At 33.7% G+C, this 27962-nt stretch overlaps 1 protein-coding gene across 1 annotated transcript; it reads left to right on the top strand.

Moving 5' to 3' along the window:
• Positions 1 to 5161: 5161 nt before the first annotated feature.
• On the top strand, positions 5162 to 21382 carry LOC124369029 (40S ribosomal protein S12). The gene is made up of 5 exons (XM_046826707.1): positions 5162 to 5285; positions 5406 to 5436; positions 14240 to 14368; positions 18218 to 18422; positions 21278 to 21382. The coding sequence occupies exons 2-5, from the start codon at positions 5420 to 5422 to the stop codon at positions 21347 to 21349; spliced, it is 423 nt and encodes a 140-aa protein (XP_046682663.1). The 5' UTR covers positions 5162 to 5285; positions 5406 to 5419; the 3' UTR covers positions 21350 to 21382.
• Positions 21383 to 27962: the final 6580 nt, after the last annotated feature.

The following is a 27962-nucleotide window of genomic DNA, read 5'->3' as shown; positions in this document are numbered from 1 at the left end:
AACACTACCTTCTTTAGAAAGTTCTCATCAGCAGTTAAACGATCAAGCACAGTAACTGCAAAGTGTTTACGTTTAAGTTTGTCATCTGGAGTAATTTGCTGCAAAATTTGCAGCTTATAAGGTTTCATTTTCAAATTTTTCTTTAAAATTCTTTGAACACTGGATTTTTGATAAATTTAACTCACGTGCTGCAGTGCGAATAGATTTTTGAGGACTCCGTAGAAATGTTTGTTGCACTTCTCAATAGCTTCATTTGGCAGTTTAGGCCTACCATTGTTTTTTGAATGTTTTATGCTGCCAGTTAACATGAACTTATCATACCAGGCTCGAATGCTGTTCCTTGATGGTGGATGGCGACCATAGCGTGTTCTAAACCTTCTTTGCACTACAATATCTGATTTGGTTTCAATGTACCACTCAACACACTGCGCTTTCTCCTGTGCATTCATAGTGACTGCTTTATTGTAGGTTATGTTTTGGGGTTTAAGCAGTTTGAGCAAAACAACAATGAAACAGCTGATCTTTACAACTAACATTAAAAAAAACTTTATAAACTCTACCTTCAATGTGGTCATGCTTATAATAATCTAAATTTAACTTTTGCGGATTTTATTAGGCTTTAAAGTTGTTCAGTTTTTTTTGGGACACGGTGTATAATAACCATATTGAAAATGTAAACAAAATTTTGAATGTGAATATGTGGTTTTGGTAAGCAGCACAAAATGTTACTATTTTTCTTTAATGGAATTTATTTTGCCTAAAGAAGCTTTTGGCAAAATGTTTTGTATATTTTGAAAAATAGCAACAAACATTTTTCTATTTTTGATAAGGCTTTAATTTGGAATTTGTTTGGTAACAGTCTAGTCACTGTTATATGTAATTTTAGTACATAAATGTTCTAATGTGCTGAAAAAGAAAATATATTGTAGTATATACAATACTTCAATAGTAAACATTCTACATAGTTTTGAATGGTGATGTGCACAACTAGCAAAATAGTGTCCGACATTACAGGAATTTCAACAGCCAGATCCAGGGTTAATAACGAAATTATGACGATGAACACTTACAACCATTATTAAAATAATTTGGTAGGACCATTAACTTCCCGCTTTATGCATCCTTCATGTCCCATAAAAAGAGAAAAATAATCTAGAAAATAAAATAATTAATAAGTTAGTAAAACTTTTTAACATATTCAAATTGTATAACAATGTTGAAGCACAATCGTATTTTGGTATTATAAACAGCCTCTACAACTTCTTTCATGGCTCTACATCAAGGTGGGAAGTTTTAAAACAACATGTTCCCCTTTCGTTAAAATCAGAAAGTAAAACAAGATGGTCAGCAAGGATTGATTCTGTGGAGGTTATTTATAAACATATGGACAAAGTGCTCTCTTCTCTTGAAGACTTAACTACCCATGAGTTCTCATCTCCTGAAACAAGAGCTGAAGCTAAATCGCTACTTAAAAACATGAAAAGGTTTGAATATGTTATTATGACATGCTTTATGCTTTTGGTATTCAGTCCTCAAGAAAATTGATAGAGTTAGCAAGTTTCTACAAAGAGAGGACACAACAGTAGACAATGCTGCAAGAAACATACAAGGTCTTCTAAATGTATTATCTTCAACTAGGGATTTAACTGTTTCAGAGGCAATTGATGAGGCAACATTTTTAGCTAATAATATGGGCATAACAGCAGAGTACAAGGAAACAAGAAAGAGAAAGAAAAAGAAAATGACAGGAGACACACATGAAGATGATGGGCCAAATTTTACTGAAGAAGAAGAAGAGCTTTTCAAAAGATAACTTTTTCAAATATGTGATAGAATTATTAGTGAGCTAACTAACAGATATGATGCGTTAAAAATCGTTGCTGATAAGTTTAATTTTTTTGTGTGGGGATCAAATAAAAAAAATGGATGTTAAAACTTTGAAAAGTAAAGCAAAAGAATTAGCTACAACATATGCCAGTGACTTAAATGAAGAAGAGCTTGTGAATGAAATAGAGAGTTTTAAATTTTATGCCTTAAATATGGAAGATGGATTGGAAGACGCAACAACAGCATCTTTGCTCAAAATATTGCATAAGAGCAAGTTGAAAGAGGGTTATCCAAACATATATGTAGCTCTTAAAATCTTTCTAACGCTTCCAGTCTCTGTAGCATCTGGAGAGAGAAGTTTCAGCAAATTGAAGCTTATAAAAACCTATTTAAGAAATTCTATGAAACAGCAAAGACTAACTAATTTAAGCATTGTATCAATTGTACATGAAAGGGCTTCTTTGATTTATTTTGATCAGATAATTAACACATTTGCAGCAAAGAAGGCTCGGAAGATAAAGATTCTATAATTGTTAGTATTGTTTTTTTCTAAAACAATTGTATTGTTTTGGATTCATGTAAAATTGTAAAATAGACATTTCTATTTCATTAAAATAACACTTTCTTATTCAACCTAAGTTTTATTTTATTTCAACCCCATATACAAAGCATATAGTAGTAAAACTTATGGTAAATAGTTTGGTATCGGGGGGGGGGCGCCAAAAGTCAAGCTTGCCCTCCCTAGAAGAAATGATAGATCCGGCCCTGTCCTCCTACAAACACTTTGTCTTGGCAACTCTGAAAGCAATAATATAGTTGAAATTTGTATCACACATAAAATGAGGATTTATATCTTGTATATATACATATATAAAGTATATCAGTATAAAGTATATTGTATATCATATATGGTATAAAGTTACAAGTTGTGTAATAGGATTGTAAGGTTATCAAATTGAATTTTGTTGGTTAAAGCCATAGTTTGTAATAGGGTTTTCTTGGATTCATTACAATTTAACTTAATATAAACTTTTGCTAACAAACTTAAGTATTCTGTAAAGGAAAAACTACTGAAACCTGAGAAATTTTCCTGCAGCTGTAAAACAAAAACTGTTTCTATAAAATGGAAACAATACGGTATTAAAATATTCAATATGTTTATGGAAAATGATGAAGTGAAAGAAGATGGATGAGAAACTTAAATTAAATGCGTCAGTAAGGAGTATGATTTTGTAAATGTCGATACTAAAACCTATAGTGATGAGTTAATAAGAGATGCCTTCTTTAGTGGTTTAAATTCATCTTAAATCAACGTATTCTAGAATATAACGTCTTAACCTTGAAACAGCCAAAGAAATAGCTCGTTCCTTAGAGTCAACTTAGAAATATGCAGACGCTTATTCCATGACTTCATGTGTACCTCAGTCATACTGTCAAAATGCTGATAGAACTTTAAAAGATTGAAAGAGTAAAACTAGGAACTAAAAAAAGACAATATTAAACTATTGCTGTTGTATCAGCACACAGATCCCGACAGAAGTGTTACTTTTGTGGAGGAGCAAGGCACACTTCAAAAAGTGACTGTTCTGCAAAAGATGATATCTGTAAAGATTGCTCAAAAACTGGTCATTTCTCCAGAGTTTGTTTTATTTGAACCTTGTTAATTTAAATCCTAGTTTGTAAAAAGGGTTTCTTGGTTCATTCACAAGGCGCTTGAGCTACTACCTGCTATTTTGACACGAAAAACGTGGAATGAGGCAACATATCGTCAGCAGAGTTGAGGATGCTTTAACATGTCTTTTGTTGTGTTTTATAATGAACTAGTAGTTAAGCTTTGGACCTGTATGAGCACTAGTACAATATAAATAAATGTAAATAGATGTTTCAGCCAATTTGTCAAACATTAGCTGAAAAAGTCAACAACTTTTTAGAATTAGGTGAATTTGGATTATGAAACATAAATATTGCAATGTGTTTTGAATGCCAATGTATCCAGGTAACTTTTCTAATTTTTTGTCATATAAACCTTTCTCAGATTTAAATTAATATTTTACAAAAGGAATTAGCCAAATTGACCAAGCCGTTCCCAAGATTAGCGCTTAGCAACAAGAAGCTAAGCTGCTGGAAGAAGCCTACTTATTTAAATAAAGTATAGTTTTCAGTAAAATTGTTATTTCATAATGTAGAATGTAGAAGTTTCTTAGCTATCCAATATTATATTTCCATGGAATTTCAATTCACCCACCTCATGGTTAGATCACAAAGGTAATAATTTAAGATTTTTTATAATTCAAATATCTCGTAATGTATGATAATTTTTCAGGTTGCCCTCAAGGGGTTGCCACCGGCAACAGTAGAGCCCTTTACATGGTTGGATTTTACTCTGTCATTAAGTTGTATATACAAACTTCTTTATTTATAGTCATTATTCAATTGTGGTGGTTCTGTAAAGTACAGAAGTTCTTGTATGTTACTACTAGTTTTATGCTTAAAACATTTTGGCTTATTGGAAAATGATATAGTTTTGTAAATTAAAGTGAATGATCCATTGCAATGGTCTCTTAAAACTGTCTATAAAATGTAATAAACAGTTTTTCAACATCTGTTTCACTGAAAACACCATTTCAATTTTCTTGTTGATACAATATCCAAATTTTATTCAGTTTTATTATTTAAAATGTGTCGTTTCATTTTTTTATGGTTCGACAAACTTGCTTACTTCTAGGAAAAACTACTAAATAAAAGCTTGAAATTAAACTAGTGACTAAAATTACTTCTTTACTTGGCCTTCTCTGTACCACATTAGGGTAAATAGAAACGGACCTTTTTTATAGCGTCAAGTAAACTGCTACAACTAAGCACTAGTTATTATACTACTGCATTGTTATGAACGAGTATATGAACATCACTGATTAAAATTTTTGAATATAACCCTGGTTATAGCACAACTATTAGAACTCTCTTCGAAAAAAGTGAAAAAGGGTCAATAACCAATTGATATATTACTAGCAACTATTTATTCCAGATATTACATACTAGGGATATTAATTAATACCAAATTGGTTCTAATTGAAATTAATACTAGTTTAAAATAAAAACTTTCTACAATAGAATATAAATATAAATAATTACAAGCTTTTTAATTAATTATAATGTATTTATTTATAACATTACTTACATCATCACAACAATGTTTTACAAAGTACTACTATATTTCAAATGTTCTAAATCGTTAAAAAAAAATCATAGATCGACATGTTTAGTAACTAGTTTTATATTAAATAATATGTACTATTATACATGTGCTAATATTTTAAAGTTATCCAGATATTTCAAACCCCAAAGGGTACACACTTGACACTGGAAAATTCAACTTCCTGTTCATGCCCAAAATCCAAAACCTCAGGTCGAAAATATTTCTTTCTTCCGTCGTTCATTGGAAGTGTGTTGTGTCTTTCGTAAGTATTGGTTTATTGAAAAATTATCTGTTTACAGTGAATTAATCCTTAGATATACTACTGATTTCTTATTCTTACAATAAGTTTTAAGGTGATTTCAAGTTTTTCTATTTGTTTCAGGCTTTAATCAAACAATGTCTGATACCGAAGGGTGAGTACACACACAGTTAACCTTACAATTATAAGTATCTGGTACATCTATTAGTTAAAATTAAATTTTTTACTTTTTATATATTGTTTTGCGTATTTTTAAACAGGTTTATTAAGCTAAATTTGATCTTCGTACTAAATTTTGGTAGTTTGCTATTTTGAGGTAGCCCATAGATTAGTTAGAAATGTACACTAAAAGATCTTGGCAAAAATGACATGGTGGCAAAATACGAGATCACATTACAAACCCACTGTTGTTTGCAAAGCAGAAAGGGTTTTTCTAGGCTATTTACCTTAAAAAACAGGCGTTTTGCATTTCGGAAATCTTTTGTTTATTGCTTATTCTGGCTTTAGGATAGTAAGCATTCAACAGTTGAGTGATCAATAATATTGAATCATCAATTTTCATGAGTAAAGAATCTTCCCTACAACTAATTATACCAAATTAGGCTACAATGTATTTCAAATTACAGTATAAAAAGTAATGATATGGTGAATAAAAAAGGGTAGACTTCAATAAGATGCCAACACTATTCAATTACTATTATTGAATGTAGATTGTTTTTTCTCCAAAGGATAATTCGATATTACAATTTATTTAACTTGCCATATGATTTCAACTTATTAGTTACAGTAATTTTTATGTAAAAAACAAACAACAAGGAGTAACTAATAGGCTATTTTGAGACTTTGAAAATGGCAATGAATATGAGGAAAATATGTAACGTATTTCTCACAAGTGACAAGATTTTGGTAAATATTAAGATCAGCGACTACCGCTCCGATCACCGTAAGGTTTTTCGTACTAACACAGGTTAACGTAATTTCACCGATAAAAAGAGTCCCGATTATCGCTAACATATAAAAACCAGTTTTACGGCAGTACAATGTTGGCAATACAAAACACATAAATAACAAGATTTTCGACTATCAAACTAAAAACAATGGCCGACCATGGACGTTTCATGATGAATTGACAGTAGCCACGTGACAAACAGGAAGGTTTCCGATTGGCCGGACGGGTCACGTGACCTATAGGACGGCTTCGATTGACCGCTAGACGTACACAAACAAACCCACATGGACAAGGAATAATTAGTGAAGTTATTGACATGGCTTGCGATGGTTCTTGTCACACGCTAAAAAGACCCTAGCTTGCCTATTCAAAATTCAGATCACGCGATGCTTGCCCGCTGCGCAGCGCTTCGCGCTGCTTGCTCTTTTAGAAAAAAAAAATAACTCGAGCTTGCAAAGTCCAAGCCCAGATCACGCATGACTGCTTACACACACAACACTCAGACAGAACTAAGGGTACGTCCAAGATGCACGCTGGTTTTCTGAGTCAGGCGATCGGCGCCGGTTAGCTCCGAGTCGGCGTGCGTAAAATTCCACGTTGTTAAGCAGGAGTGGCCACACTGCACCTGCGCGCTGACTCTCTGCGCACTGGTAGTCTGACTCCGATTTTTACCGGAATGATTTGTTCATTCTGGTTTCAGACGACCTGCTAGTCGGAAAGTGATTTTCGTGTGTGTATTGAGTGTTGTTTGTTTTTTTTTTTACGATGGATATCGACGATTTAGTATCAAAAGTGCAACTTAATCCTCCGATATGGGATAAGCGACTTAAAGAACATTCCAATAGGAACATCGTTGATGCCTGTTGGCGGCAGATTTAAAGACATTAAGGTTGTTTTAAAGAGAATCACGAATTATAATAAACGGTACCAAGAACTGGCACATACTTTCTCACAATGTTCTAAAACGTGTTTTATAGGCCATGGTCGATATAGGTAGTTTCATTTGCTGGTGCCCACATAAGGGTTGCTTCAATAAAGCTGCAGCCTGTTCACTTGTAAGTTCCATCTTTTTGGTGGCAGCTCTTTCTTCGCTGACAACCTGTTTACATAATGGCCACATCAGCCTACCGCTCAGAGTCAGACAGTCGGCGCCGAGAAATCTGACTCTGTTTACCTGCTTTTATCAGCGTGCATCTTGGACGTACCCTTACGCAGGTTTCATTACAGGCAAAAGATAAGCGGCGCGCGTTTATTACTGATAAGATAAGACGAGTTTATACTAGAATTAGTACATGGACTACTACCCTACGAACTAATAACACCAAAAAAACGAATAAATGCATTGTCAGTCAGGTTTTTCAAATTTTATTTTTTTCCAAAATTTTTTTGGGGGGGGAGTAAACGGCTACGGCGATAATCGGAACTACTTTTTTCGGTGAAATTACGTGCCCTACGAACTAATAACACCAAAAAAAAACGAATAAATGCACTGTCAGTCAGGTTTTTTTAATTTTATTTTTTCCAAACATTTTTTTTGGGGGGGGGGAGTAAACGGCTACGGCGATAATCGGGACTATTTTTTTCGGTGAAATTACGTTAACCTGTGTTAGAATGCAAAAAATTACGGCGATCGGAGCGGTAGTCGCTGAGCTTAAGATTTACCAGATTTTTTTAAGTGGTTTCAACATTTTGGCTCCTGGTAACACATGGGGAGAATACTTTCCTTTCACAAAAGCGGTTACTTATTGATATCAAGTTGGGCAAGTTATAAATAATGTAAGGTTTCTTTGATATCTAACTCTAGGCTATAGTAGGTTTTGTTATTGTAAAATTTATGTATGAGATTCTTCTTGGTAAGATAATTTATTATATCTCTTATTGTGCATGATGTTTACATACATCGAAGTGGGATAATATATCGAATTGTTCTATAACAGCAATCGAATAATAAGTGTAGGCAACAACAATCGATTATTAAAGTCTCCCAATAAAAACAATTTAGAATAGGCTTATGTATTTATAAAATATAATGGGTAGGGTACGATAAGCGGACCCAGTCTTTTATATTGAAATTGGCAAACGATATTACTTAATCAGAACCATTGATATAATCAATCGATACTGATTAATTATTTTGAACAATTTACTTAAATAATCTATATCAACAGCTGTAACCACTTTCAAATAATCCACGTAAGGTATTATTTCTATTTCAATATTTTATGTTCAATTTCACTACTTCAATTTTACATAAGTAACATTTGGGTATTAAAAATGGCAGTCAATTTTAGAAAACTGACATTGCTTTGAAAGATGATAAGACATGTTTTTCGTGGCTTCAACATGTTGAACTCGTATGGAAAAACCCATTGTGAAATTGTTGGAAAGAAACAACTGTAACTGCGAGAGGAGAAAATATGGTCGTTTTCAGTTTTCCTAATTTTGGTTATAATAATTTGTTTAATAACTGTAAATATTAAATTCATATTTTAATATAAAACATAATTGTTATTGAGAACTATGGATACTTTTATATCGATTGATAGTCTAGGATTTGAGATGTGAATATTAGGTATTAATGGTTACATTCTTCGATATAAAAAACTGTGTCCGCTTATCGTACCCTACCCGGTATACTAAACAAAACAGTATAACATTTACTTACTTTGTACTATTTTGAAAGATAAACACGAATAAAATATGTGCATAACCACTGCACTTGCTGCCATTACAGATCTGCAGTAATGTTAGTAACAGGTAATTCAGAGGTAATCTATTACCGGGATACTGTTGTTTCAGTAACAGCAGGTCTGAGTAATTTATTCTCGTAACAATTTTTAATCATTCAAAATCAGTGATGCTACTATGTACAAAAACTGCAATACCGCCAGCCCTATAATCTTCATTTGTTTTAGCATGTAAAATATAATTTGGAATTTTATAGAATGGTATTTCATTAGCATTAATCCAAATTTCCGATAAAATTATTATTTTAGGTAGCCACTTTAGTACGGATAAGTTCACTAGAAACAAATCAAAATTAGCTCTCATACTTCTAATGTTTTGATGGACAATGACTAGACCTGCACTTTGGTTTAAGACTTCAATACCTTCAATGTATTCCATTAGGCGTTACTTTTGCCAATCAAAGTATATCAAATAGATTATTAGATACATATAACACTTATAACTAACTATATATACAACACTATAACTATATACAATACTTTTGGTACTTTGGGATTATACCGACCACACCCAGACATAATCGTTATTTGACATTTTGCTTCTACTGATTACTAGATTAACGTAGAACAATATTTCGTCAATATAAAACAGGAATTGTCTTATCGCAAACCCCTCCCCATCCTCAGACAGAGGTCAAAGTCGAGCGGTCTAGTAGATAACATGATTGCAGTCTCGCCGCCCGTTCAGCTGGTGCGTACTTCCGTGTTTTACCCCTACATTTCTCCAAACACAAAAATTCAACAAAAACAAAAATTACCAAACAAATACTAAACTCTTTATTGAAAAAAACACTAAAAACTTGTTTTTATTCTTGATCACACTCCGCCACCCAAAATGCGAGTTTCTCCGGCCAAAGAAAAACATCCCTCGAGATAGTGCCTATCAGTAAAATATCAAATTCTAGAGGGGCTGACCAGAAATATAAATTGAATTGTAATGGAAAGGCAATTATGTACCGTGCAAAAAAACTTAAATAATCATGTGATGCCGTGCGGCCTGCCGTAATCGGGATTCTCGAGAAAGATAAGATAACAGCGACAACAATACCGATTACAATACCTGGAAATGTGTGTAATTAAAGAGTTGTTTTTTCCGTTCTACGTTCTATCATGTTTGTTTCTATAAATTTATATTTTTGTGTTCTTCATACTGGTGTGGTCGGTATAATCCCAAAGTACCATACTTTTAGTACAGCAATAATTACATTTTGTCAAGGTCAGCCTGGCATTGAACAACAGTTACAGGTCCATTATCTTCTTTTCTGAGAAAGAACTTGCCTCCTTGCAACCAAAGCCACTTGTAACCTTGTTCCCTCCGCACTTGCCTCGCCATGCCCAGCAACCTCCTCCTCGTCGGAGACAATGATTCATTCACGTAAATAGGGTTATCCGATGCCAAGTTCAGGTGTCTGGTGGAGAAGTCTCTTTTCTCTCGTCTCTTTGTCAGCAGGGCCTCTGCATCTACTCTCCTGACAAATTTTACAATTATGCCTGGAGTGTCCTTTGTATTAACCTTTTTACCCAGGGTATGGCAGGCATCTATCATCTTATCTTCAATATCTACACCTAAGGCCTTGCCTACATCCTTGACAGTCTGGATGGTGTCATTATTTTGTACTGGGACGCCTTGTATTTCTACGCAATTCCTGCGAGAATATTGATCTGCCTCATCAAGCCTAATTTCCAAAGTGTGTACTCTTTCCTTCAAAAACTTATTTTCAGCAGTTAGGCTATCAATTCTTTCCAAATACTGTTTCATTTTCTCAGTTTACTCTTTTAGGGTTTTAGTATTTTCTTCCAAATTATCGTTCAAGGCCTCACAAGACCTATTAAACTCTTTAATTGAGTTTTTATGTTCATTAGTTAAATCCTGTATAGCTTTAAAAACATCTTGTAATGTTAGCTTACCCTCAGTAGCCTCCGATTCTATTGTAACATAATATAAGATTGTATAATAGTGAGGCTATAATTTTATGTTAAAGAAATATAGGCATTTTAGATTATACAAAATAATGTATCTTTCATAACACTACTAAGTTTGGGCCGTTACAATTACTAAACATGTCTGACAGCATTTAACCCTTCGAGTGGCGGTACTTTCTTCTCCAATTGGCGAGACATTTTTACTGATTTTTTTATGTTCGTAAAAGGAAATTCATATAAAATACTGTAAATTATATAAGTATGATATATCAAGTTAAACTAAATAACTCACAGAATAGAATGGTAATAATATGGAACACTTACCTTGGATAGGTGTAAAAAAACCAATAGGTTAAATTCCAAAAATAAAAATTAAATTTTTTTGTTTTATGTTAGGCTGAGTAAATGTTACTTAATTTAATTTTTTAACACAAATCCAAAATAGCCATTTTGTTTTAAAATTTAATTCTGAACTAAAATATATATAGTTTATATGTATTATTCCTAAAAAAATCACACTAATTGCTGATCAAAACGTTTATGTACACATGAATTTACTGCATTTTAGTCAGTATCAGAGCCAACCTCATTCTTCCTCTTTCTTCCTGGTTGGAGTGGCCTATAGAGTAATGTTCCAAGTAAGAGAAACACTCTCTATGAACCCCAAAATTACAAGCTGGGCACCAGAAGTGACTTTTGCGCCTTTTTTTTTGTGTGTCCACACTCTGCACAAAGTCTTTTACTATGGCTTGGTAAATGAGCAATCCGGTGAGGAAGATCTCCACTTGGTCCAGGAGGTAGTACAGTAGGTGGATGAACTGGTTGTAAGGGTTCCACTATTGGTAGTATATCTAAATACTAAATCAAATTAAAGTTTGGAATCTGGTCTTTCTAACCATACCTAATATATAGCGTTTTAAGTCACGGAATAACATCGGAAATACCGGAACAAAAGAGGCTTACGTTAATAGACGCTAGAGCATCTCTCTACTCACGAACGAGATTTAATAGACACTGCAGCGTCTTTCACCACTCGGAGGGTTAAATCGTTTTAATTGATTCAATATTTTCGATCACTTGAGTGTAAGATGCTTATTATACTTCAGTCATTATCAAATTTGATGGACCGATGGCTCAAAAGGCTAATGTCATAAACAAAACATACTAGGCCTAAATATGGAACCGAAACATTGAAATATAGCCTTGGAACATTGAATATATAATATAATACATTCTGTTTCATAAATTTTATAAATACAAATATCCTAGATGGTTTTTTTATTCACCATTACATTATTACTTTTTACACTGTAATTTTAAATGCAATGTAATTAAAATATAAAGTAATTTGGTTTTAGTAGTTGTAGTGAAGGATTCCTTACTCATGAATATCGATGATTCGATATAATCTATCATTTCAGTGTTGGATGCCTAATATACTGCAGCCCCTGTAATTGAGAACTTACCAGTAAAATTTCAACTATAAACAGCGGAGACATGTGAACAGACTTAATTGACTTCTGCCACAAGCGTTGTAGGTGTAGCAAATACTTACGAGAGTTCTCGTAAGTGAAATCACTTATCTTGTTCAAATTATGTGACAATAGAAAATACTTATCTTGTTCACATTATGAGACAGTAGTAGTGCAAATCCTCGGCTCGCAATTTTCTTGCCAGTGTAAACTCAGCTAAATGGTGTAGCCACCCGAAACTATCACACATGTCAGCTTTCTTTGTTAGAACAGCAGACAATTGGTGGAAATCCCATCAGTTCTCCAATCAACTATTCATTTGAATGACAACCTGCACATGTGATGACTGGTCAGACGATTCAAACTTTTCAAACCTAATAGTCTAACGTATATGAGGTGCCTTACGTCATGTTATTTCGTAGTCCAGGACTATAATATAACGAACACATTGTTACTTGAACCACAGCCTATTGTGTGTTTATTTACTTTGTAGTTGTGTTATGATAGATTAATTCTATTCTTGCACTATCTTAACCCATTCACCTACTTCGACGAAGCCCTTCCGGCGCGAGCCCTGCCATACTTCGACGGAGCGCTTCCGCGGCAGTAATAGTTCACTTTAAACTCGACAGATAGCTGCACTAATCAAACTATGTTTCGTTTCTATGGTTACTTGTTTGTTTAGAACAATATTGTTTTTCATTAGTAGGCTAAACTGACGTAAGCAAAGAATAACAGATGAATTTACTCCATATGATACCTGTTGTTGTAGTGCCCGTAAACATGGCTGGTAATAGGTTACGTGACAGTGAAATAAATTGTTTTATGAACGATTCTAATTATTGTAATGAAGAATTCAGTATCAGTAGTGATGAATCAGAGGTGGAATGGGATCATGTGACACGGAAACAGTTTGAACATGTTCAGTGCTGCTTCACATGGACGTATGCTTAGAGGCATGCACTGTTGTGAACTACGAGTACTAAGGTGTGAGAGTTCTATATAATGTGTATGTGTGTGTGTGTAAATATGGTATATAATATAAAAACGATATAATTATGTGTAAATATACTATGAAATATTCAAAACTCTTTTGGTGTGTGACTTCTAAGGACAAATAAGGTAGGCTATACAATAATAATTTCATTGCATGTTTTCTTAATTTTGGGAATAAAATATTGGTGGTGGCCGACATAAAATTTTTTTGATGAATAAATTAATGTTATTACTGGTATAGTATAGGTAATATCTCGTAATACCTTCATTCATATTTTTTTTATGATACAGGGAGTTTTAAATGGTAGGTAAGCTCAAGAAAAACACTCGTACAAAATCTTTTTTGAAAACAATGATTTACTAGAAAGTTACAGCTAAATATCTGCACACCTAAATAATAGGCAAAAATAATGGAATTCCTTGGCCCTACTGTGTGCTAAGATATTAGTAGGTGAATGGGTTAAGGGCAAACACAAAATACTTAAGGAGCCAGTAATTGATAACTATAATTATGCTATACTTTACAGAACACTAAAAGAATTAGATTTTTTTTTTTTTCTTCAAATTATTAGTGTTTTTACAAGACAAGAATTCCAAACATTTAGAGCATATGTGAAAGAGGGTAGTACTTAATGTGCTCTCTCATTCTGTATTTGCACTGTGTGTGTGCATGTGCCTGTCTTTTCTTTCTACACAAGAATTATCCGTATAAAGTATTTAATTTTGAATACGATACACACATAACTTCTAATGTGAATTTTAACATATTTTATAATTATTTTGGTGGAAATAAGACGTTGGCAGTGAGAGGTTAAAATCAATCTACTCACTGTTAAAGTTTTTAAATTAATAATTTGGTTGTTGTTTCAGAGATGTTGTAGCCCAACCCTCTGGGGGTCCAACTGACATCAACTCAGCCCTGCAAGAGGTGCTCAAAACCGCTCTCATCCATGATGGCATTTCTCATGGTCTCCATGAGGCCACTAAAGTTCTAGACAAGTATGTTGATTTTATTTTAAACTAGGTGTAGGTTTTTCAAAGCATTGATTTTTTTACTTATATTTATTTGGTTTGTAGTTGCTAAATTAAATATTCTAAGTTAATATATTAATTTATCATTATTATTTATTAATTATTATGTTTTTATAACTATATATTTGTTTTTATTGTACAAATTATTAATATATATAATTGTTAGAACATTATTAAAAAAAAACTTACTATAGCAAATAATGTACATATACAAGATCTTTTCTAAGATTGGTCTATTTTATATAATCAGTTCGCTGAAAAATAATATTTAAGGAATTAAAAGTAATTATAAAGTGCTAAAATTATTTGGCATTAGATAGCATATTTTAATATCTGTATAAAGTAATTATCAAACAAATATTGCGATGACAATAGATTTTAAAAATACGACAACTCTTTGAGTGCCAAGCACTTTTGAGGGCATTTATCACAGGCCACATCTCTTAGTGCCAACACTCTGATATTTGTGTTGTGTTTTGCCAAATAAATCATAACTTTTTCAAAAATAAACATAGGAGATGGTTTTTGTTTTATTATGTAGGGGGAAAGATATGCTTTAACTTATATTATTTGAATATAATTAATATTTACTTATATTAATTATTTGAATGGTAAAACATATGACATTGTAAATAGAAAAAAATAATACAACAAAAATATACAGTGGAGTCCCGCTAATCCGAACACGTGTAATCCGAACAGGTCCAGGAGGAATTATTTATAACTATAATGAACAGTTATAGGAACTAATTACTTAACAAATGAAAATGGGTGCATCATTTCGTACATAAACAAAGAAAACTTTAATTAAATAAACATACAGTATTTTATTAAGACAAATTGTGTACGGTACAGTACATAAATAATGAAGTTAAATACAGTACCAAATTGAAACTTATAGGTTAAGTATGAGTTAAATTACTGTATTAAGAAGTGAAATCAAACAAAAATTGGACGTACAGTACTGATATTATTATTGAGTACAATATTAATTGTTAAAAGACATAAATTCAGTTATTGTCTTCTGTCGCATTGAAGAGAGCCTATTGGGTGACGTGTAGTTTCGCCATCATGTCATAAACATGATATCGGCAGGTGTAGCAGTAGCCTGTTGCTCTAAGTATCGTACTGCAAGGTTAAGCGCTGCTGCACCGTCTGCGTGTGGCACCAACTCTCCTTTATCACCCAGGTTCTCGTCGTCACTTCCTTCCTCCTCACACTCGATTGATTCTTGAGTGACTGCCGCAACTATGTCGTGATCAGTTAGGAATTCGGAGCACGCACCATCTGCTACCATCCATTCATTGACGTCTGTTTCATCTGCTTTCTCGCAACCAGGAATTGCTTGAACTAGCCGTAACACATTTTCTCTTTCGTTGTCTGCTTGGTTGTCTTAGAACGCAAGGGTAGGCCATAGTTTTGGCCAAGACTTCCTCAAAGTTTGGTCTGTAATGTTCTCCCAAGAATCAGCAATCCAATACACAACATCCTTGATGTTAGTTTGTTTTTTTTTTAACCAAAGAGACTGTTTCATCTTCAATCAGGGTTCGCAAAAACTGCTTGCGGTATTTAAGTTTAAGTGATTGCAGCACACCTTGATCCATTGGCTGCAATAAGGCTGTAACATTTGGAGGTAAAAATGATACTTTAATTTCACCACTAGAAAGTTCTTCGGTATTTGGGTGCGATGGCGCATTGTCAATCAAGAGAATAGCACGTGGGGGTAAATCATTGTCATTACTGAATATTGTTGGACACGGGGTACAAACTCGTCATGAAACCATTGTTTAAACAACTGTCCGTTCATCCACGCTTTTTTCTGGTTCCTGTAATAAACTGGCAATGAGTTCATTATGACATTTTTGAAAGCTCTAGGTCTAGCAGATTTCCCTATCAACATTAGTGGAAGCTTTTGATTACCAGCAGCATTAGAACATGCCATTATTGTTACTCGATCTTTGCTCATTTTAAAACCAGGAGCATGGATTTCTTCTTTAGACGCCAAACTCTTTGTAGGCAGTGCTCTAAAGTTGAGACCGGTTTCATCAGCATTATAAATTTGCTGTGGAGAATAATTTCCATCCAATATCAAAGTTTCAAATGTACTCACGTATTCCCTTGCTGCATCGTGGTCAGATGAAAGTTGTTCTCCTGTAATTGTCAACTGTCGTATTCCATGGCGCTTCTTCCATCGGTCTAGCCACCCAGTACTAGCATGAAAACATTCACCGCTGTTCATTAATTCATTCAATTGAATTGCCTTTTCTTAAACAATAGACCCACTTAAAGGAGTTCCTCTCTCCCTTTCCTGGGAAAACCAAACAAAAAGCGCTTCATCCACTTTATCATACTGGAATTGCTTCACTGTTTGTCTGTTTTCAAGAGTCTGGCCAAAAGAAGTAGCACAATATTGTTCAAGCTTTGCACGATTTTTCCTCCAATCACAAATTGTAGATTTGCCAACATTAAACTCTGTTGCCAATTTAGTCACACTTTCACCCTTATCTAAACGCTGTAGGGCGTCTAGCTTGTCTTTAAGAGTGACGGTAGTATGCTTTCGCTTACTCGCCATAACAATCAGCTCTCACACTTTTAGTAAATAATCACAACAGTGGAATCGATGTTTGCACTGAGATGACAGATGACACACTGCAGACTACAGCGCAATGTGCGGCTATTCTATGAGTCAGTGTGTGTATTTTTGGCACGCCGCGCCATGGGAGGGGGAGTACAGTCTGACCCGTAGCGCGTGGACCCGTACAATATCCAGTACGTTCACTTTGCTTAACAATAGAACTCTCACACTAAATACGGTAAATGTGCTTAGTATTCGCAAACACGTTTATTTGTCAAGAAATACAATGCAACAGTCAGAAAACATGTTTTATCAAACATTGTTGATAATTCTATAACAAAATAGACCCATTCTCAAGTTTAAAACCGTATTTTTCTGTAATTCTGGCTAATCCGAATAGGGCTCGGTCCCAATTAGGTCGGATTAACGGGACTCTACTGTAATTTTACATTTTAAAGTTTTGAAATACAAAAACTAATTCTATGATCTTAATTTATTTATATAAATATTTTTTATTGTTCCTTATGTTCATACAAACAAACATACCAAGTTTCAAAAAATTAAGTATCTGTATAACAGAGTTATTATTTTTTTTATATTTGATATTTGTGTAGTGCTCCTTGAACCAATTGACACCTTTAAAAAAATAAACATAATAGGATGATTTTTTTTTTCCTTTGTTGGATAAAAAGTAGACTATAACTTATAATATTCACTTGAATGATAAAATATGTTGAAATTTTTAAATTAAAAACTATAGAACATAATTTTTTATATTTTGATAAAGAAAGATTGTACTTTTTTGATCTTGATTGATTAGTATGCATCTTTTGTATTGTTTCCTTTGTATAAATTTACTAAGTTTCAAAAAAGTAACTATCTTAATACTGTTTTTTGCATTTCTTATATATTAGTGCAAAATGTTAAAAAGCTGCACTCGCATAAAAGTTGTTTCTCATTTATGGCAACTAGCTTTTATCAGCTGTAACAAATCAAACCAAAGTAGGTAATTACTTTTATTTGATTTCTTTTGAGTAAAATTAAACTAGTCATAATGCCAAATGTAAAAATTTGACAACAGAACAATAAATATTCAAAAAGCCAATCTAGTTGGCCCTCGGCACTTTTTGTAATTACTCGCAGGCTAATCTCATCGGCTCGTGGCACTCAAAGGCTTAAGGACTAGCAGTTTGTAGTCAGTTTCTATATATGAATGGAAAAGTATTTTCTGTGTAATGCAGGAGACAGGCGTTGTTGTGTGTCCTGGCCGAGAACTGTGATGAGCCGATGTACAAGAAGCTGGTGCAAGCACTCTGCAATGAACACCAGATCCCACTGATTCGAGTGGATAACAACAAGAAACTGGGAGAATGGGCAGGACTCTGTAAGATTGATAACACAGGAAAGGCGAGGAAAGTTGTTGGCTGCTCCTGTGTTGTCATTAAGGTAGGTTTTTGTTGGTTTATGCTGTCTGAGAATTTCTCTCCTTTTGATCCTTTATCTTTAAGTTCCTAAAGCGAAATTGTGAACCATAGTCAACTCTCATTCATGGAGTCTGAGATCTGGAGTAGATACAAGGACATGGTTTTTCCATGAGTGACAGTTACTGGTGCATATCAGTTATAGCATCCCTTGGTGGAACTGAAATGAACTTGCAGCCATGTTAGTTTGTGCTTAGTACTCGTTTAATTATCATGTAATTGAATAAAACAAAAAAATTTAGTTTCTAACATGTTAATAAATTCTTTCCTTATGTCATGATGATGAATAACGGATAACTAAATCTAGGCCATTTGGATCATGTTAAAACTCTGCTATCTTCAATTTTGTGGTCACAGCTCTAGAGGATTGTATTGGATGGTTTTGTTATGGAAGAAGGCTTTCTTGCAAGGCAAACTTGGACATTTCACTCGGAATTCTTTTTTTATGTACCTTTATATATAATGTACACACATAATTTCCAAATAGTAAAAGATGATTTCTTGGACATCCATAAAAACCTTTTCATCTTAACATCAACATTTTCACGTAAAGCAACAATCTGGTTTTTTAATTTCATACTGTGTGCAACTATACTTTGATCTGGTCTTTTGGTTACACTTATGTAGTGAATCAGTTTTTCATAAGCATTAAGAAGATCTGTATTGGTGGACATTTTAATTTCAAGTATCTGGCTCACAGATTCTTTCCTTCTGTAAATCCTGCTAATTATGATTTGCCTGTCATGGCAGTTAGATATATTATGTGCAGTATCGTTGTTATGTTTGTTTTATTGATTTGATCAAATTCGAGTTCTCATTCTCCTTGGACAAAAAATTAATAGTTTTACCACCATACTGAAGGAAGAGGGAAACGGAAGAAGGTACTGGGATCATTGAAATCAATTTGAAAATGGAGGAATGTGCAGAGTACCTTTTCTCAATCTTGTGAGTGATTATTTAAAACATTTCAGAAGACTTTTTAAACTTGTAGGCCTTGTGCCCCTATTGATGAACCTCATAGTACCAAATACGCTGGTGGATATATTCTTATTCCAACATTTTTTTAAATCATCATAAAGTCTTCCTAACTGATCAACATACACAATTTTCTTTCATAGCAGTTTCTCTTAATTTAAAACCTACGATTAGTATTTAATGGATTGGTTTCCAACAACCTTACAAGTAATAGGTTAAAAGAAAGTGAAATTATTGTTACAAAAGGACATTTGGCCAGTTACAAGCCATGACTGACTAACACTTCATCCTCTTAAAAGATATCATAAAATTAAAGAAATCCTGAGGCGTAATTATCTCTACAGTTGAATAATATAGCTGTTGTCTGCCAAACATTCTGTGTCATCTGCAGATCACAGTGGGTGTATCTAGAGTAAAAGGATGCATCTGGCCTATCTAGCAACATATTGTCACAAGCCGTCCGTGCTGCTCCATTTGTTATCACACAAAGACAAATAAATGACTGGGTAGGGCATTGAAGGATCTATGTGCCAGCTCCTTTAACTTTATTGTGTTATATGTTAAATTCCTTTTTTAGTTATAGAATTATGTGGATATCTTGTTTTAAAAATATAATTAAATACATATTCAAACTCTTTTTAGTTATTTCATAAATGTTATTGGTTAATCAGAACAGATGTTTCACATTTTTGTAATTTCAAAATGTATACATTTTTTAAGGATATTCTTATGGAGTAGCACTTAAATTCATTTCATTGCAGTCACCTCTTCACGCTCTTAAGATTTTTTGGAGCAATTTTATTTTTGGAAATGATTTGATTTGTATGTTTTAAATTAGTGTTAAAACATGCTAATAATCTCATATAGTGAAAAATTTGTGTCATTTCCTTCATGACATGTTCTAACTGAAAGTAACTTGGATATAAATAAGTTTTGGTGTCTGATTTTGCTTGTAGTTATCACCTTTTTATTGTTTTCCAAACAGCAGCTCCTGTAAACCTGCTTGGGACTTACCAAGAATCTGTGGGTCGGAAAATAATATTGAATGTTGAGTGTGCTGTTGCTTTGTAATCTTCAGTAAGACCTTTAAGAACTTCAATTGATAATTTTTATCTGTGAATTATTCTTATAATGAGCTAGCTGTTAACTTTTTATAATGTATTGCGGTTCTGGTATAGGTTATTGATTTATATCTTAATCAATTCATAAAAAAATGAAATATGTGTTCGTGTTATTTATAATGTAGTTGTGTATGTGAAAGGTGTCTCATATAATAGCATGATATTTTTGGGATATAGAAGATATTATTAATGTGAAATTAAATATGCCTGCCATTTAGTATCTGTTTATTAACTTATTTTATTTTAGCTCTAAACTGCTTTATATTTGGAATCATGTTTTGTAACTTAAACTATTATTGTTTATTCTAATTCATTAGATTATTCACATCTCTCATAATAGTAACATTACTTGGCCCGACGTATCTTAAATTATAAAAGAGTGTGCAGATAAACCCTGTACATTAAAGACTAGAAAGAGGTTACCAGTCAGGTGATGGCATCAACTTAAAATGAGATTTTGCAAAAGTATTTGACACCTTTACTAAGAGACTTTAAAATTTGACATAAGAGCCAAAAAGCAAACAGAGCCCATCCAACACATAGCTATAGTTATTTATGACTCCTACGATACTCCATTTAATCTATTTATTTATTGTATGTCAGTTTTTGAGGTGTTTTATCATAAATTATATGTTATGTGTAGTAAGCTGAAAACATAATTAAGTTTAGGTCTAGAACTAAGCATTCTTGTTAAGAAATTAATTAATTTTTCTAATTATTTTAGGACTACGGTGAGGAAACAGCTGCTCTAGACATGCTCAGAGACTACATGAAGACCCAGGGAGTTGTTTCATAACTGTTTATGTAAATTATAAGTTTTTAAAAACAAGTCTGTTAATTTCAAATCCTCACCTCAAAACATATCCATACAAACATGTTTTTTAATTGTTAATTTTAAATTAAAAGAACAGTAGTTCCCTGAAATGGAGTGAGATGAAATTTAAAACCGTCTAAAATGTAACTACTGAGTTAGATATGAATAACCATAGTTCTGGTGTCAGTTACAGTTAAAAAATGGACACACTGTTTTCATTTCTTAGTAAATTGTTTTTTTAACAACAATCACAATACATGCCCTGTCCAACTACTATTGGAAGTTTTTGACAGCAACTGTAGATTACAGCTTTAACCCTTATACTGCTAGACAAATTTTTTATTTTAGTATGTTGAAAAATACCAGACCTTCTTTTTATTGACGAGTTAAAAATGCCGGGCCGAAAATTTACTAAAGTGTAATATTGATTTTTATTCAAAATCAAAGATTCATTATTTTCTATCATAAATTGATAAACTTCTTCTTGGTTTTTTCTTATAGATTGTTCTGTGCTGTGAAAAATAATTTAAACCTTTTGTTTATTACAAAATAATTATTATATCATAAATAACAAATTTAAAATATGTTTAGTTTGCATTATAATAACTTTACTTAAATATTAGACCACACCATAATTATAATTTTTTGATTACACAACAATTATGTATGTTGAGCATTGCAACAAATTATCTGCTACAAACTTTTGTTTTCAGGCTCTTTTTAATACAATGCTAAAACAAGATCATTCATGTGCTCACATCCTGCCATTGATGCTATGAATTTAAAAATACATCAATTTCCAAAGGATCTCATTAGTACCTTTAATTTTACAACTAAACATTAAAATTGGATAAGTAGTAAAATAATACCAAAAATACAAAAAGTTTTTTTTTTTTTAATGTTATAACTGACAAAAAATTCAACAAATTTCTCTCTTAATCAACTCTTTCTAGTAAAAAAAATAACGTACATATTATTTCTAGATCATAGATTAAAAATAACCTGTATCATTGGCGAATCCCCTAAACCATTTTACTGCTGACGTTCTTATTTGTGGACTCTGCCTGTTGTGTGAAAATCGCCATTTGCTATAAAAGTTGTCCCTTATTTATTTTATGCTGGTTTTCAGTGTCGTCCAACTGCTTTGAAATTCGTCTATGTTTGTTATTCATTACTATTTTTAATAACAGAAGAGGTTTTATACTCTATGGAAGCCATTTTCTTTACTGAATGTCTGGTTTTATTTTGTTGTGGTTATGGTAGATTTTGTTAGTTGTTTTATGTTTTACACATTATTTGGTTTTTCTGTTTGTCAATATACATATTGTTACCATTTGGAAAATGAGTAAAACCTTAAAGTGTTGTGAGTAATTGGTCTAACTCAGTATAGACCAGCCATGAAGGTGATAACCATATATTAAAGTTAGACAGTTATTGCGTAATAGTGTTACAAGTTGATTACTAGGTACAGTAGTGTAACTAGTTGACTGTGCCAGATACCTTAAGGTACACAAGTAGTTAAAGAGTAATTGGTCTCCCTCAATATAGACCAGCAGTGAAAGTGTTAACTACATGTATTATAACTATGTACAGTACTGTAACAAGTTGACTGCACCAGACACCTTAAGACACACAAGTATGTTGAGAGTAGTTAGTCTCACTCAGTATTAACTAGCAGTGAAGGTGTTGACTAAATGTATTACAGCTAGTTACAGTAGTATAATAAATTGACTGTGCACAAACACCTTAAAGCACACAAGTATGTTGAGAGTTATTTGTCTCGCTCAGTATAGACCGGCAGTGAAAGTGTTAATTACATGTATTTTATAGCTATATAAAGTAATGTAACAAGTTGACTGCGCCAGACATCTTAAAGCACACAAGTATGTTGAGAGTAATTTGTCTCTCGGTATTGACAAGCAGTGAATGTGTTAACTAAATGTACAGGGTGATTACCGAGAAACGCATGTTTTTCAAATACTGAGTACTCAGGCAATTCAAAGAAAAAAGTGGATTTATGAGTGGAAAAACAGTGTACACAATATGCAATTTCAGAATAAAATTACTTACAATTTGCGTTTAAAAATTACATCTCTAAGGTGGCCGCCTTCTGCTTGGATACAGTGTTGAAGGCGTTCTTTAAAACTTGCTACGGATTTTGCTAACATATCTCTAGGAATGGCGTTGATTTCCTGGCGAATAGCTTCTTTAAGTTCCTCTATTGTTCGTGGCTTGTTTATGTAAACTCTAGATTTCAGAAATCCCCACAGAAATAAATCTGGAATTTTAAGATCCGGTGAGCGAGATGGCCAAGTGACATCACCAAAACGTGAGATCACTCTTGTAGGGAATGTTCGCCGAAGTAATTCCATACTAATGCGAGCCGTATGGGCTGTTGCCCCATCTTGTTGGAACCAAACATTATGTATCTCTATACGTTGACGGCGCAGTTCTGGCAAGAGATATTCTTCCAACATTTCCAGGTACCGTTGTGCATTCACTGTCACTGCCCTGCCATCGTTGTCTTCAAAAATATAAGGACCAATGATCCCCTTTTCACTAACCGCACACCACACAGTCACACGTAAGCTATGAATAGGTCTTTCAGCTACGTTGTGAGGATTTTCTGCATACTAAAATCGTAAATTCTGTTTATTGACTGCTCTGTCCAAGTGGAAATGCGCTTCATCACTCATAAGGATAACTGCTTCGTCATTTTTTTCCAAAATTTCACTCATTGTGTTACAAAAATTTACACGTTGTCTCTTATCTGCTTGACTCAATTGATGACATACTGCCAGCTTGGAAGGATGAAATTTAAGAACTGTGACCAAAATCTTCCTCACTGTGGATGGGCGAAGTCCGAGAGAAGATGCCCACTTCTGAATTGAGCGGCTAGGACTCTGAACTGTTGCAAGGCGCACTCTTTCAACTGTCTCAGAGGTACTAATTGTCGTTGCCGGTCCAATGGCAATTAGACAATTAGTTTCAGAGGAAGATTACAAATAGGAAAAGAAACCTTCAGAATTTTGTTGATTTTATGAAGACCAGGAAAATATTGAATAGTAATAAATTTAGGGTCATTAGTATTAATTGCACTGGAATTGTTTTTAGATGTTCTGATTTGTTTATGAACAAGATGTTTTAGATACCCTCTTTCAAAAAGTACATTAGACGGTCTATATAGTTATGAAAGACAGATTGATTGCTACAAATATTTTTTACTATTATTAATAGACTCTTAGGGATAGGTTTTTTTTTAATGTGAATTGGATGGTAGCAGATGAAATTCAAATATTGCATTTTGTTGCTGTCTTTGATATGAATTTTTGTTTTCAAATTATGATTTTCAATAAATACATCAGTGTCCAAGAATGTTACTGAATCTGGTGAGGTAGACCATGTAAATTATAAAATACTAAATTTATTGAGATTGAAAAGAAAGTCGTTAAGTTTTTGATACCATGGTGCAATATTATAAAAATATCATCATGTACCTGAACCAAATTAGAGGTTTATAATTTTGACTAGTTCAAAAAGTTTTTTTGAATAGTTACATAAAAATATTGGCAGAAGGAGCCATCCATGTGCCCATAGCAGTTCCTTTAGTTTGAAGGTAATTTTGGTTTTGAAATTTAAAATTATTTAGGGTTAAAATCAGAGTCATAAGTTTAAGAATGAAATTAGTAGTAGGTTTGAGCGTGAATTAAAGCAATTTTGGGCAGTGCTGGACCATTACATGTATGAATATTTGTATACAAGGATTCTACATTGACAGTACACAATAAGACGTCTTCAGTCAAGGATTGATTAATTTGAGCTAATTTAGATAAAAAGTCAGTGTCCTAGATATAAGAAGGAAGTGTTCTTACAAACGGCTGCATATGTCGTCAACATAAGCAGATATCCTCTCCGTCGGGCATCCATAGCTGGAGATGATAGGCCTGTCAGGAGGTGGTCTGATATTTATGATATCTACTATTTGTTAAAATTCTTTATTGGTTATGTTTTTAATTCTTGGTTTGGATTCTGTTTTCTTTCATTAAATCAGTGTGTTTCTTATGAAGGGTTCTGGGAACTCAAAAATTAAAACATGAATACTGGTTTTTCTGTTTTTTATAAACTTTTAATTACTTGGAAGATATATATGAATATATATTTATATTTTATATATATATATTCATTCATTCACATTTGTCAGCCTGGGCACTCTGTGAGTTTGGGCTCTTATCCATTATTTGTCCCCTCTGTCACTAACTATGTAGACAGCAGTGAAAGTGTTAACTACATGTAATATAGGTAGGTTCAGTAGTTTAATAAGTTGATTGGACCAGACATCTTAAAGCACACAAGTACGTTGAGAGTAGTTGGTCTCACTCGGTGTGGTTCAGCATTGAAAGTGTTAAATACATGTAATAGCTACAGTTATTGTATAGTAATACACATAGACTACGGGCTGACACTCTAGGTACACAAACATGTCGAAAATACTTGGAGCTCCTTTACCTAGACTACAAGTGGTGTACCTAATACTGGGTTCATTTCCTCACATTATAAATATAGATATTTATAATCATGATTACATTATTATAAATTATGAAGAATATTTTTGGCACTTTTATGTGTTTTTCAATATTAAGCATAACAATGTTATAGGGGCTTACAAAACCTACAGGGATCCCAGCAGCTCAAGCCGCAGGAATGCATGTCACTCCACTGGTTATCTCATTTAACTTTATATTTTTGGGAAGAAATCAGTTCTAAAATTGTATAGCCATGTGTTCTTGCATCATGTTATTCTCCCTAGCTCACGGGAATTGAGCAGACGGTATCCATTATCTCCCACATGGTGCCATTTTAAAATCAGTTCTAAAATTGTATAGCCAAGTGTTCTTCAAAAACCCTGAAAACATGTGCAGACGAGCTAATATCGCCTCTAGTGAAGATCGTCAACATGTCCATGGCAGAGGGCACTTTTCCATCCAAGTTGAAGATAGCCAAGGTATTTCCAAAACACAAGCAAGGGGACCTACAAAACATTTCTAACTACCGACCTATCTCACTGCTCTCATCTGTCTCCAAACTTATTGAGAAGATTGTTAAAGTAAGACTCCAGGAACATCTTAGTCAAAACCAATCATTGACAGACAGCCAACATGGGTTCGTTACTGGAAAATCAACCACAACTGCATTGATAGACCTTGCTGAGTATATAATTGAGAACATAGAAAATGGCAACACTATCACCAGCCTGTATCTTGACCTAAGCAAGGCTTTTGACTGCCTGGGACATGATCTTATTCTAGCTAAACTACAAAACTTAGGAATCCAACGAACAGCACTAAAATGGTTCGCAAGTTATCTAAAAGGACGAAGCCAAATGGTAGAACTAAAACACACAACAAGAGGATTTACAAATACTGTCAGATCTGAATTGGTACCGACTAACAGAGGAGTTCCCCAGGGCTCTGTCCTAGGGCCAATTCTGTTTGTGCTGTTATCAATGATTTTCCAGAACATCTAGAGGAATACAGTAAGATCGTCATGTATGCGGATGACACTGTGCTGCTTACTGCAAACAGAAACGTAGATCAACTAGAAGTGAACACTTTTATTGCCTTCAATATGACACAAGACTACTGTATGAAAAATTACTTAGTTCTCAATGAAAGTAAGACCAAGCAAATGTCATTTGGGAATAAAAAGTCTACAGTATCTGAAATGCCCAACCTGACAGCAGCTGACAAAATCAAACATCTAGGTGTCATACTTGATGAAAATTTATCCTGGAATAATCAAGTGGACAATCTTTGCCTAAAACTCGGGTCAGCTCTCTATGCCATAAAACGAATCAAGGCAACTAGTACCCCTGAGGCAACAAGGACTGCATACTATGCATTGTTTGAAAGCCATTTACGCTATGGTATTACTGTCTGGGGTGGATCCACTATGGGCAATCTCAACCGCGTCCTGGGTATGCAGAAAAGGGCAATCAGAGTAATAGCAGGCTTAAGTCCAAGACAAAGCTGTAGAGATGTTTTCAAGAACCTGAACATCCTGACGGTCACTTCCATCTACATCCTAGATACTGTCCTTTACTGTGTGACCAAAGAGCCCCCTAAACAAAGTGACGTGCATGAATACAACACCAGATATGCAGGAAACTATGTGCTGCCAGGTCACAGAACAGCCATGTATGAAAGGAAACCGTTGTATGCAGGAGTGAAGATGCTAAACAAGATACCAGACCACTTGAAAGCTGGAGGCCCTGTGCTGATGAAGAGGAAGCTACAGAGATGGCTGCTAGACAAGGCTTTCTACACCATAAATGAATTCTTTACTTGGGGAGACCCCACATAACACTGAAGAAGCTTATCTATTATACTAATTTGACGCTGTAACATTTCTTGAAGAAACTGTAATAAAGGATACTGTCTATTGTCTATTCTTGCATCATGTTATTCTCCCTAGCTCACGGGAATTGAGCAGACGGTATCCATCATCTCCCACATGGTGCCATTTTAAAATCAGTTCTAAAATTGTATAGCCATGTGTTCTTGCATCATGTTATTCTCCCTAGCTCACGGGAATTGAG

The sequence above is a fragment of the Homalodisca vitripennis genome, chromosome 1 (assembly GCF_021130785.1).
Source record: "Homalodisca vitripennis isolate AUS2020 chromosome 1, UT_GWSS_2.1, whole genome shotgun sequence".
Lineage (NCBI taxonomy): Eukaryota > Metazoa > Arthropoda > Insecta > Hemiptera > Cicadellidae > Homalodisca > Homalodisca vitripennis.
The sequence above is the reverse complement of the archived record's forward strand: the minus strand, read 5'-3'. Positions and strand labels throughout refer to the sequence as shown.

What these genes read in the sequence shown, in the direction of transcription:
- LOC124369029 (XM_046826707.1), top strand. An exon ending in GCCACTAAAGTTCTAGACAA is followed by an intron (nt 14,369 to 18,217) that starts GTATGTTGATTT and finishes TGTGTAATGCAG; the next exon opens with GAGACAGGCGTTGTTGTGTG. An exon ending in GCTCCTGTGTTGTCATTAAG is followed by an intron (nt 18,423 to 21,277) that starts GTAGGTTTTTGT and finishes TAATTATTTTAG; the next exon opens with GACTACGGTGAGGAAACAGC.